The 13,624-nt window shown below is 43.4% G+C and overlaps 2 protein-coding genes across 2 annotated transcripts in view; both read right to left on the reverse strand.

Annotated features, from left to right (window-relative positions):
* The window catches only part of LOC119461368 (AT-rich interactive domain-containing protein 5B), a 45,574-nt gene extending 33,757 nt beyond the window's left edge, over nt 1-11,817 (reverse strand). The window contains exon 1 of the mRNA XM_037722658.2: nt 11,427-11,817. Coding sequence (XP_037578586.1) covers nt 11,427-11,687 — 261 coding nt within the window. The 5' untranslated portion in view covers nt 11,688-11,817. The remainder of the gene's footprint in view (nt 1-11,426) is intronic.
* A 149-nt stretch (nt 11,818-11,966) lies between these two features.
* On the reverse strand, nt 11,967-13,447 carry LOC119461374 (uncharacterized protein C2orf42-like). The gene has a single exon (XM_037722671.2). The coding sequence runs from the start codon at nt 13,384-13,386 to the stop codon at nt 12,187-12,189; it is 1,200 nt and encodes a 399-aa protein (XP_037578599.1). The 5' UTR covers nt 13,387-13,447; the 3' UTR covers nt 11,967-12,186.
* Nucleotides 13,448-13,624: the final 177 nt, after the last annotated feature.

The following is a 13,624-nucleotide window of genomic DNA, read 5'->3' on the forward strand; positions in this document are numbered from 1 at the left end:
ACTTATTTAACAGAAAAATTGTTTTCAAAGAAAATGACGCAAGAGATTCCCATTTCAAATTTTGTGCCCACACCGTGGGGCCATTATGTCAATGTGACATCACAGATTTTAAGGTATTTTTGCATGATTAGAGAAAAAGTTCTTAAACTTTATTGTGCTGAGCCCTTGGTTCCTTTAGAATATAAAGAAAACATTATTCACTGATAAACTACTAATTAGTCAAGCAGATGCTGTAGTACATGAGGTTATAGGAAAATAGTATGGGCACGTCAAGGTGTCTCTTTCGTTTCTACATTTTTTAACCAAGAATGTTAACACAGTAAACTGACCTTTTCGATGCTCTGGAAGTGTAACCTAACAATTCAAATTGACCTAATATATTTCTTCATTGTCCCTTTAAGGAAAGTATCTAATCCAGGAAAGCGAAATAATATAAAATACTCATCAATGCAGTGTCTGCGAAAGAAAGCGGAGACCCCAGGCCTCATATAGAGAGGAGTACAATGCCAGCCTCATGTTCATGACAGCCTTATAGTTCTCAACAAAAACTAACCACTGTCAATGTCCTTGGTTTAGACAGGGATTCACTATTTATATGAGGAGTGACATCAACAAACAAACCTAACATCGACCAGCAGTGTTAGCTGCCATTTAAAAAATTCAACAAAACAAGTTTCATCAAAAACACAGTTGTAAATACATTATGGCACAAATTTCCTTTAAACCCACATTACCTCACTAAGTTAATCGTGCACTATTTGTACTGATGCTTTCAAAAACCCATTTTTGTGAAGAAAAATTAAGGCCAGCAGGCAAGAATGACACAAGTTTTTCTCACTAGACAAAAGTAGCATGCTACACTGGAAGCATTCAATTGCTTTATAAAATCCACAATAATTCATTTAAACAGACTGTCATGTAAATATATTGCCAAGCAGAAAAAGCTGTCTTAAATGAAAAGGCACTTAATAGAAAAATATCTGCAAAGGAAAAATTATGATCAGGCATGCCCATTTTTGTAAGACTTCCTGCGCAAAACAACAATGGCCACATGAAAATTGTTGCCAATACGTAGCCAGGACAGGTTGGTAATGTGCATACTGCATTTCTCAATTATGAAGAACCTTACACTCTAAGCATTACTCACCTCTTCCAAATGAAAGAGTAAAAAAAGTCTTTGCACATGAATGCAAACATTTTCTTTTTTCTTGACCAAAATTAATCCACTTTGAAAATGCAGTATCACAAGCTGTCTAAAGAAAATCAGCAACGACAATAACATATTAAACACCAAAGCAGGATGTGCAGCCCTTTAAGTAGCAGCATAGAGGACTTATCAGTGAATACCAGGAGCAGGTGACTGGAAAACTCTGGTTTGTTTGTCACCCCCATGAGCAGTCACTGATCTCTTTGAATTTCTTTGTGTCATTTCTTGTATTCCTTTTTATTTTTTTGGAACATAGTTTGTGGCATAGTAACTTTTTCTTAACCTAAATACCTTTACCTCAGTGGGAAAAAAAAAAGAAAATTATAGTGCAGTAACCATGCTATGCCAACAGCTTTCTTTGTACAGTAGTTTTTGGCAGACCTGTTGGACAACCTGTTTTGGGAGAGTGACGGTGACCGAAGTTCACAGAATCAGGGAGTAAACGAGGTCCTGGTGCCTGTGAGGTAGGCTTCAATCTGCAGCGAGTGTTTGCCATTGTGCGGACAGGGCACAATAGGGGAAAAGCCATGGAGCCCCGCTCGGCGGTAAGGACATGCGCTGTAGCGGTGACAGGTCTCACTGCAGTGAAAACACAAGGGCCTCTGGTCTGCAGTGAACCTGACATCACTCTTGCATGGTCGTGCTTCAACCATGAGTGGAGTGCCCTAAGGCCTCAAGTTGCCAGTTCAGCACACCGTAGAAATGCAGAAACAACGAACTTCGCATAGCTTCCACATTAGTCCTGCCAAACCTCGTGCAGTCATGTTTCAAAACATTCTGGTACTCAGACAGCCGGCCAGATTTCCTCACAAGTGACCTTAGCTAGAGAGAGTTGCATTACCAATGCTGGAGTTACCTGGAGCTTTTGGAGCTCTTCCCAAACAACAAGCATGATGCGCTCTTGCAAGGCATCGGCGTTGTCCAAGGGCACAGCATGAGGATCACGCGAGAGGGAAGCCACGCCGAAGTTATACTGCTCGTGCGCTGTTGCAGCAGCTTTTCCATCAACATGGCTTTCACAAGATTCAACTCTGCAAGTGTCTTGGGTGGGTTGCGTATTTTACAACTTAAAGTTGTCCCGCAAAAGTAAAGCAATAAATAAAGTTTGCTTGTCATGTACACATGGCAAAACCACATCCCTAATAATAAGGCACACTGTAAAATTTAAATACAATGTTCAGGAAGTATTTCGCTAAGTTTAAATGGCATAGGACAGTCTGGTGTTTCACACAACATTTTAAATTTCAATGGCAGAATTGGTGTGCCTGCTGACAGCCTAACGAAAGAAAATGTCAAATCAAGTTACCACAAGAGCCCCATACTATAGTCCATCCCAGCAGTTCTCTCCTGCACAGCAAAAACTAGGCAGCATGACACAGCACAAGCTGCATTCTGCCACACCCGAGCATAGTACTATCATCAAAGCACTTATTGTGCAACTCTGTGACCATTGCATATTGTATGAAATGATATGGATACATTTCACTGTGTTGCTAAGGCAACAAGTAAGCCTAAGTAAGCCCTACAGTTTTTCATATAGCATATCAAAAAAGAAAGCCAGAAAAGTAGTCCCTTGTTTCATTCTTGTAACCGGCCCAAACTGGCACAGAAGCAGCCCACCTTGAAGGGGTGGGCTGCTTCTCTTCTCTAAAAACCACAAAGCACTCTCATTAAAGCAAGAACTGGCAAATGGTCACAATGCCAATACTGTAAGAAAAAATGTTAGTGCCGTTCCTGCTCTTTTCAACATGAATATGCTGTCAATCCTGGGCTGTGCACTGCATTCACAACAAACAAAATGAAAGAACAGATTTTCGCCTTGCCCACAAAAAGCCAACCCTTTTTAGTAGGGGTGCGTGAATATTACAAATTTCGAATACAAATCAAATAGTCCCTGCTATTCAATTTGTATTCAGTTCTTGAATTAAATATTTAGAGTTGTTGAATATTCATTCTGTTCAAATACTAAGGGACAACAACAGTTTTTGTAGTCTATAGGGTGAAGGACTGATGCAGGTTGAGATACTTCTGAACAATTCTGCTGCATCATAGCTGGGGTTGTTGCGTGACCAAATCAGTTCCATGGAGTAAATTACTTATGCACAATATTAAATATTAAATAAGCATGTTAAATAACCATGCGTCGCACAGGGCTGTCTACGAATTTTCTGTCTCGATTTAGGAAAAGCAGTCTATTATATGGCTAATTTATCTCCTTGAAGGAGCGTTACACTACAGCATGCATATGCTGACGGGCTGTTAGTATGTTTCATTATTGTTACTGTCATGGTGTACCAGATACAATGCCCCTTTCTTTGTTTCTTATTTACGAGCTTCTCGATTGTGCTTAAATCCAAGCAGATAACGGCATTACTTGTCTCAAATAATGAAAATAAGGCTTTTGTTGCTAAAGAGACGCAACAGAGCCTTTATATTGCATTGTTTAGAAAGTGAAAATATTTGGTACTCGATTCTATATTCGAAAGACATTTTCCCCGAATATTCATATTCGCTTCGATTATCTATTAAAACAGCCCTACTTTTATGCATTGCAGCTTGACTTGGAGCATGCCTAAGCCTAACTGGGTGCATTGCCGTAGTAGCAAAATTGAATTGAATTGAATTCTGGGGTTTTACATGCCAAAACTATGATTTCATTATGAGGCAATGTAGCAAAATAGTAATAGATGTAGCATAATACTGAAATAAGCAGATTTTCTCAAATCCTAACATTTATAGGTAGGTCATCGTAATGAAAGGTATTCCTGTTCATTAGTACACACTTCTTGCTTATGCCAACTTAACACTGGCAATAATGCAATTATCTGTGTATCATGAAAAAAACTGTTCAGGTGAGAACCGGGGGTGTGATCTTATAACGGTTCGGAAAGCAAACCGTTTGCTTACTCTCTCGTGATTGGTGAGACTGACACTTTTGCTGATGAAAGCACGATTCTGACCAATCATGCCAGTGCAAGCATACAGATCGCTTTCCAAACCGTTACACGATCATAGCCCAGATGACAATGCACTCATGAACACACTCCAGCAGGCGTTGGCATTCCTTACTGGCCGACGTCGTCTCTAGTTTCCCAAGTGCTGAATGGAGTTGCAGAGGTTCATAATGTACACGCTCCACCAATATGAAAGGGAGCACTTCATCTGTCTCAAAACAGTAATTCTTGAAATCATGCAAGTCAGACCTTCACTCACTGCTATTTGTTGTGTTGTTCACCTTCATGCAACTTTTTTGTATCACGAGCGTACACAAGGAAAATTACGAGCTTTGAACGCAAATTCAGTGTTCCTATTCCTATTAGCACACCGTGGACAAAGACAATTTGCAAGCACATAAAACCGTGCTACAGCAGACCCAGCAGTTGTTTCAATTAAGTAGTAATTAGCAATGTTTGTTAAACTAGTTGATAATAGTGCAAGATAGTGCTGTTAATGTTTTGGTAGCATCAGCAAAAATTTAAACATTAGATGCACCAGGGACCCATAAACTACCTATCTAATAGGGAGTTTTAGATTTTACACACCCAAAGTTTGCGGACACGAACGGCCAGGTTTACAAAAGGACGCAAAAGAAAAAGGTATAGAAGAAAGCAAAAGGGGTGCAAAGAATGCAAGCAGGTCATGGCACTTTAGTTGCACAAAGGCCCCTTTGGGTGCCCAAAGTCGTTTGGGTACACAAGATCTAAAACTCCCTAATACTGAAACTTTGACAGTCGGTTCCAGACTGAACTTTTTTGGTATTGTCAGTATGATCGGAGAAGTTGAACCCAGCTTTTTTTTCTCTCTCTCTCTTTCTTTTCCTCCTTCATGCTTCCTGCACCATATGCAAGATGCTGCCACAAATTTTCCAACCAATAGGCACAAAACAATGCTACTGAAGTAAGGCACAGAAGAGAGCCCAATGTTTTGATAAACTCAGTGGGTGCCATTTCCTTCCTAGGAGCTTGTGATTAATATTTATGGTATATGTATTGTTGTGATACATTTTTGCTGTGCAGTACTGCAAAAGTAAAGATGTTGTTAGGCCCCAGAACCTTCACCTATGTTGCAACTTTCAGCTACAACAACATTTTAGCACTCGCATATCTAGAGCTGACAATTTTCATATTTTTCTTTTTTAGACATAAATGCTTACTTGAATTTACACTACACATGTGTCACATGGCATAAGTAATCTGAATGGCTATTTGGTGGTGTCACCATTTGCTGAAACCTGTTTTCTATTTTCTCCTGATAAGTGCTGACAACACCTTGTGCCATTCAGATATCTGTGCATGCAGCAATAGTGGAGGATTTTCCACTGTCACTGACAGCCCCCAACACGTTGAGAAGAAATTTTGCTAGTGTGGCAAGTACAGCAAGTGCGGAAATGGTACAACACTAATCACATAAAGTTCTGGTAACATATGCCAAAACCCTTGAGCAGAACATAAGATCCTGGCAAGACTACAGATATATTAAAGCCAGGTCCCTTGATAACTGCTCAGCTACAGGGTGGATCCAGGCAATGTTCACTAGTCATTTAGGTGAAGAGCAATGAATACAAGCTGTATTAGTGGCATGCCCGGCTCACATATACAGGTTCCGTTAACCCATTATTTACGATGATACACTAAACTACACACATTCAGTAATCTACTATTGAGAGGCACAGGACTCCTATTATTACAGACACAAAACTTTGTTTACTAGCATTCAAAGTAGGGATGGGCAAAACGGCTCACTTCAGTGAGCGGCTCGGAACGGCTCAGCTCACTGAAATGAACCGGTTCATTTGAACGGCTCACCGGTTCACTTAAACGTCTAACCTGTGTTATGCATATTCCAGTGGCGCACCGACGGGGGGGGGTTTCGGGGGTTGTAACCCCCCCCCCCCCTGAGGCCGAGTTAACTCCCCCTTTCTTGAGTACTGCAACTAAGACGTAAGACGCGCAATCGTCTGCACACTCGCAAATTTGCGCAAAAAACGCATTGTTTGACAATTTCCCATGAAGAAATTGAAATTAGTGCTGTTTAGATGGTATTGGCAAACTAAGGCAAACTGTCAACCCCCCCCCCAGGCAGAGATCCTGGGTGCGCTACTGGCATATTCTATAGTTATCTGGCTTTGAAAAAAATGATATATGCATAATTTAATAACCGTGTTATTGGTGCTTTCGCTATGTTTAGAGAATATTTTTACATATATTAAAAGCATGAATTTTTAGTTGTAATGAAACTTTCTTTTCTGATATTGGGGATAAAATGCTTATGACACTGTAACAGGCAGAATGCGACGTACTTTTTTCAGAAAAAAAAAAAATATGTAACTTCGTCATTACAGCTTGTCTGTTTTTATGGTACATTAAAATCAACTTTTGTCAAAATAAGAACACAAAATGATTGTACATTATGTCTCAACTTTATTCATTTATTTACACACGTACGTTCACTATAATATGAGTAAGCTGTAACGCCATGCAAAATTAATGTAGAAATCATTTCTTGAAGTAAAATAGAAAAATCATACGAAATATCCACAAGACTACCGCACGTACCTTTTGTTTTTTTTTTTCTTTTGAGCGCACGCGCGATACTGGCGATCATGCCATCATGCTCCAGGACAAAGAAGAAAAAAAAAAAGAAATGGAGTTCTATTACAACACAACAGATCATTAGCCTCGTTTTAATGACGTGCTAATAATACACGCTCAGAAAATGCACTGAAGTGGATGTCATGGGCGACATTTTCATGACTACACTAATTAGTACAAATGAAGACCAGGGCGTATACTGTACATTCACCTGTTGTCTTTAAAGACACGGAAGACCATCTTCGAAGTGTTATTGGACCAGCGCACGATGTGCGATCGGTGAGAGTCGTGAGACATAGTTCGAACAGCAGCAGGCAACGAACGGTACCATCCTTTGCCAATTAAGGCTACTTTACTTCTCCCCTCGGTGGCATCAGGTGCCACACCATAGGACGCACAAAAAACCGAAGGGACTGCTGCGCAAACCACACACTGCAAGCGAGTACCAGTAGCGCGAGTCTGCCCCCACCAGCCACCATTCGTCGGTCAGAAATCGAAGCCCCTAAACCCAGCAGAAGACCCAGCTCTGACGGAACGGTTCGACACGGCTCATTCAAGGAGAGAGAACTGGCTTCCTCACTCCGAAAGAACCGCTGCTCACTTACTTAACCACGGCTCACTCGCTCTTCAAAAGATCCGGCTCGCTCCTGAGCGCCACGGCTCCCTCGCTCTTTTGAAGAGCGAGGGAGCCGTGGTTCAGTAAGTGAGCGGCGGTTCTTTCGTTCTTCAGCCGAAGGCGAGGGGGTGAAGGCAACTCTAGCGAGGAAGGGCGGGAGGGCAGTTGCTTTCTCGTACCGCTAATAGATGGCGTGGAAGTCGCACCCAGCAGAAGACCCGGCCCTTACGGAACGCATCGGCACGGCTCTCTGAACGCGAGAAAACCGGCTCCCTTTCTCCAAAAGAACCGCCGCTCATTTTTACTGAACCACGGCTCACTTGCTCTTTAAGAAGAGCCGCTCACAAGATCTGGCTCGCTCATGAGCGACCCATCTCTAATTCAAAGGTGGTAAATCACTTACTGCTGCAAGACAATAGAACCCTGCTGTCATTTTTATAAATAAATAAACTAAATTTTGTATATTAATCCACAAAACTGCTGCATTCAGAAATGTTGGGGCTATGCCTTAAATTTATGGTAACCACTTTGTTTCCACAATCTACCAAGCTACGAGGGGGCAATCAAAAAGTTCTGCAATTTAACCAAAAGGTCTCTATATCCATTAGCCAGCTCATCAATCCAATCAAACATTGTCATACTATCAAGACTTCCAGTTTTGCCATTGTTCTACATCAGCTAGTTAAATGTGGCGTTCTCCCATGATGTCAAGCTTGAGTACCAGGGCGTGACAAGGCTTCTGTACAAAGAATGAAGTTTACCTAAGGAAATTCACAGCAGAATGGTGAAAATGTATGGCAGTGAATGTCCTTTGTACACTATAGTAGCTCTTTGGTCCAACGAGTTTAGATGCAGCTGTGTGGATGTAAAAGACAACCCACCACTTCAACTGATTTGTATCACTCAGCCCGAGCCGAGAGCCTTATAATGAAGAATCGTCGAATGAAGGTGTCCAAAATTTCCATGGAATTAAAACATTTCGCATGGCAGTGCATACACAATCATTCATAACATTTTTTTACATGTCAAAGGTCTCAGCACAATGGGTGCCACGAGGGTGCCATAGTGTCGGTCTCTATGCAAGACCGACACTATGCTTGCATTCATAAAGAGGGATTTTGAGCCTCTATGAGAGCAACTAGAACATCTCTCCTGCCTTGCAATTGAGGATGAGACGTGGCTTTACCAGCGGGACGCAAAAACAAAGAAACAGTCTATGCTGTTGAGGCATTCGAGGTCCCCAACTTCACAAAAGTTTAAGACCCAAGAACACAGGAAGAAAAGCAATGGTAACCATTTTCTAGGACGCAAAGGAGATCCTGCTGATTAAAACTTAAAATTATTTATGGGCTTTACATGCCAAAATCACAATATTGATTACGAGGCACGCCATAGTGGGAAACTCCAGATTAATTTTTACCACATGTGTTTCTATGTGCCCCCAATGCATGGTACACGAGCATTTTTGGATTCTGCCTCCATCGCAATGAGGCCGCCACAGCCAGGATTGAACCCGCAACCTCAAGCTCAGCAGCGCAATGCCACAGCCAATGGAATACTGCAGCAGGTGGATCCCGCTGATTGATTACCCGGAAAATAGAATATTATTCCAACATTCTCCAAAAATTGTGAGACCCTCATTGGGGGAAAAAAAGAAATAAAAGAAATAAAAAGGCTTGGTGACAAGAAACACGACAACACACCGGTTCAAAAGTCTTGTGTAGCTTAGGCTACCATTCAAGAGCATCTTTTCAAACTGCTTGACCAGACTTCTTTTTATTCCCAAATCTGCATAAGCATCTCAAAAAAACAAGGTCCATCAACTTGAATGTACAGCAACCTGCCACAAAACAGTGGTTTTGACAAGCAAGATTTCTTTGTGTGTGTGTGTGTGTGTGTGTGTGTGTGTGTGTGTGTGTGTGTGTGTGTGTGTGGTATGGTATCAGAAGCCTTCCAGGCAAATAGGAAGTGTGCATTAGTGTGAAGAAGGATTACCTATGGCATGAGTTTTGTATTGGTGTATGCATGGTCTGTTATCCCTCTTGGTATATGCAATGAACGTTTGACACCTTGCACTACAGTTCAATCATGAAGAGACACGCACAAGTGTTCCCCCTTTAGGAATGCCTGTCTACAGTGTAAAAACTTTGCAATAGGTATATATACCTCCAAATGTGCAAAATTATCACAATATTACTATTTTGTTTATTTGGCCTAATCATGCGGCCATAGCTATTAAGTCCTGTGCCTCTGGATTAGCAGTGAGAAAACTCAAGGTAAAATGAAGTCTGCTCAATTCAACATGTACAGTACTGATACAGTCTGCAGTAGTCATCTGCAGGATAAACAACAACAGCACGCTTCTCCATCCACTCAATCGCCTTATACTTCGCTAGCGTATCTATTTTTTCGAACGACGAAATATATATATATATCCCGCATTAAGTGCTGTGCAGCAATGCTGGGGGCTGCTTTAAAACATCAGCGATAATGATCTTTGGGACATTGCAAAAACGTAGACAATTACACGGGCAGATGGTCATATCGCCGGCAGAACCTGCATGTCTTATCTAGGCCGCTGCGTCAAATGTAAGACAATAACTGCCACACGTTTCATTGTGTCAACATTTTAATTTTCTTTTTCTCCGTCACGTTCTCAACCGTGCGTAGTTTTGACGTTAGCAAGGCGCACGTCAATTATTTTAGCGTATGCAGGCGCCACATTTCTCACTTTAAAGTAATATAGTGTAGCGACCTTCCCTTAGCGCCGTGCCGACATAAAAGGGGGGGGGGGGGGGGGGGGGGGGGAGAAAAAAAAAAAGAAAAAGCGCTCCGAATGCGAAACAAGCGCGCCCTGTGACACGAAGCCAACAGCAGGGAGGCGAGAGAAAAAAAATAAAGCGTAGATTTCATTTACTTTTTTCAACGACCCTTCGTTATTTTAAGTTTTTAGGATACTTGTCGGCGAGATTATAACGATTTATAGCCACACTATTGGAGGCTGCGCTAGCAACACTTCTGTCCACTTTATTTATTTATTATTAAGGTGCCATATAACGACACTGTGCCGCGGTCCTTGGCAATTTGCATGGAATATAATCTACGAGAAGATCGGCATGCGGCTTACGGGCTTCCGAAAACAGACACGAAACCGGTACTTTTTGTGTTTAAAGTTTTGCCACAAGAATTTTTGCTACGAACATTCCAATGCGAATCGTTCTGTGCGAAAAAAAAAAAAGAAGAAAAAAGAAAGAAAGAAAAGATAAGGCGATAACGCATATTTAGTTGCAAAGTTATTTTTGGACTGAACTTTTTCCTTTTTGATGTAATACGATTTTCTAATGCCGTCGAAGTGAACTTTGCCGATGGACTAATTTCACAAAACATTTAAAACACAGGAGATGTCGACGACAGATGCAAGTAATTAATTAAAGTGAAGCGATACGCCCTTGATGGCGACATTACAGGTAATAAAACGAAAATCCATCTAAAGAACCCTACCAAATTTGGCTCCGAGAATAATGATGCCCTTCATACTTCTAATTTAACAAATGCACACAATTATATTGCAAACATTGAACTCAACCTGAAATTCGAATATAGGTCAGCTTGTTATGTTTACTTGGCCCAAATTTTCATAACCGCATCATATGCAAGGCGTCGCGATTGTTTCCGCAACGAGAAAAATAAATTTATCTCGCTGGTATGCACAATTGTGTTTTTTTAACCGCGGGTGAAAAATCGACACTTGAAACAGTCGCGGTTCGAACGTGCGACGCAAGCGGCCCTATTCAGACGCATTTGTGCCGCTTGCACCGCACGAATGAACTTTCAAATCGCTATCTAGCTTTACATTAACATTTCGCCGGACACTTCTAAACTGTGCAGAGATGACAGGGGCTGTGTTTCACGGCCAGGAAGAGCCACGTTAACGAGTGCCAAGCAATGTTTACACGAAACTGCATCACATGGTGCATCAGCAAGATTCACGAAAACAAAGACGTATATCTACCTGGCCCTGGTGGGGTAACCTGCCGTCAGGAGTCTGTTCGGGCAAGAAATAGAGCTGAACACTGGCCAACTGTGCACTGTGCTGGTGGTCTTTCCACAAAAGCTGCAATTCGGCGATGCAAGGGTCGTCGTTGGGCGAAATCCGAACGTATACAAACTGGCCCACAGAGAGGGTGGCAGGACCACTTCGATTCTTGTATTCGAAGCCGCCGTAAAACGTGCAGCTGCCGCTCCGTCCTCGAGGGTCGCCCACGAACGACATCGCCGCAGCGCTGAACGTCAAAGTTCAGACGGAAACGTGCAAAGCACACTGTAGTGCACTAGCTTAATCATCAAAAAGAAACACTGCAACCGCTGCAGCTACAACTATGGAGAATAAACATCACAATTGACTTCCCATCATGCATTGCGCTTGCTAATATGGCGGCAACGTCCCAATGGGCGAACTTCGCGTCCCACACCAAGTAATTACCATAACGGTCTCCGCTGCCTAAGTTTTTTTTATTTCAGCAAGCAGAGGCTATCAAAACAATAGAGCCAACATGGACACATGAGTTTATTATGCGTACATTTACAGCACATAAACCACCGAATGATTAAGCGGTAGTTTATTTTGAGTAACATACACTTCGATTTTGTAATCAGATGTGATGAACATTGCAGCATGACAACCAATGCAACTCTGTGCTTAATTAACGAGGAAAAATGTCAACCCCGTTTGCTGCACCCCAAAGGGCATCAGCGTGTAGAAACAGTGACTCCTATGACCTTACGTCAATGAGTCCATTTCTTAAATGACCATATTCAAACTTAAGAAGCAATTCGCCAACTCGACTGCGAGGAAGCACGTCAGGAGTCCACTCAATAACGAACGGCACCGACTGGGGTGGGTTCCCCACCTTCAGGAATGTTTTGAGTTCCAGAGGTCTGATGACTGGAACGCCTTCAGACGGCGGTTCTTGAGACAAACAAGGCGGTTCGTAAGGCTCAAAAGTCCCATCGCGATTCTCTACGAAGGTTCTGCTCTCCTCTAGCGGCACGACAGGCGTCTCGAAAATGTGACGCACATGCATGAGATTGGTGATACTCCACGTGCACTTGACTCCGTCCTTCCGCGCAGGCTGCCGGCGCCCACATATTCGCTGCTGTAAGCAGTCAAAAAATTGATGAGGCACGTGAAAAACAAGCGGGTCAGGTCGGCCCGGTCGATCGTAGCGCATTGTCTGATTGATGCGCTCCGTGACGCCTGCCAACCACTGCAAAAAGCTCAAAGATGGTTCAGGGTGCTTGGGCGCCACATCACGCAGTTTGTCGGCGCTCGTGAGCGCACACATGCACGCATACGAGTGGACACAGCCTTGCGTTGAACCCTTGCCGCCGCAGCCACCACAGCGCAGCTCACGGCGGGGGCTAACTCGAACATGTACGAAGCCACCCTGGTGGCTCCGAGCCACCAACACAGCCTTCGAAACACGCTGCACGAGCGGTGGGCCCTCGGCAGCGACCAGCTCCCAAATGGCATCTCGAACGCTCTCCTCTTGGGCTTCCACAACAGAGTCTTTCAGTGGCAGCGCCTGGGCCTGGACGACGCAACGCAGCGCGGCCTGCACGTGCGCGCAGCTGGATGCACCCTGGCAGCCCTCGCACTGGGCCCTACCTTCAGCCGACAGCTGCACGAATGTTCGTGCATCACCCCGCTGCAGCCGCACAGAATAGAGCTGGCCCGGCGCGTGAAGCCGTACAGCGTCGGCGGCCCGCTTGCGTGCGCCACGCTCCCGAAACACTGCGTCGCATGCCTTGTTCTTGCAGCGCACGCCGCGCGTACCGTTGTAAGTGCCGCACTTAGGACATTTTCGGATGCCGCGAAGAGTGGCCTTGCCAAGGTCACTGAACAGACCCTTGCGAGACGACACTGCACTTGGCGACCCATGAGACGTAACGGTTCCACCAATGTTTGACATTGCACCAGCTAAAACACGCGCAGGGAGGTACACCGCGGCCACAGCCTTGCACCAGCTTGCACCTCTAGTGACAGTTTGGAAAATATCGGAATAAATAATAATACATTCTTTTTTTTGGCGATCGCGGCGACATCTTCTGGACGGAGAAACAACTTCAATCTTCGCGCCTCGGAGTAGTCGCTATTTTTACGCATAGGTGACGCGGTCATACCAACGCGGTTAGGGTTCCTCGATGTCC

Source organism: Dermacentor silvarum, chromosome 1, assembly GCF_013339745.2.
Source record: "Dermacentor silvarum isolate Dsil-2018 chromosome 1, BIME_Dsil_1.4, whole genome shotgun sequence".
Classification (NCBI taxonomy): Eukaryota; Metazoa; Arthropoda; class Arachnida; order Ixodida; family Ixodidae; genus Dermacentor; species Dermacentor silvarum.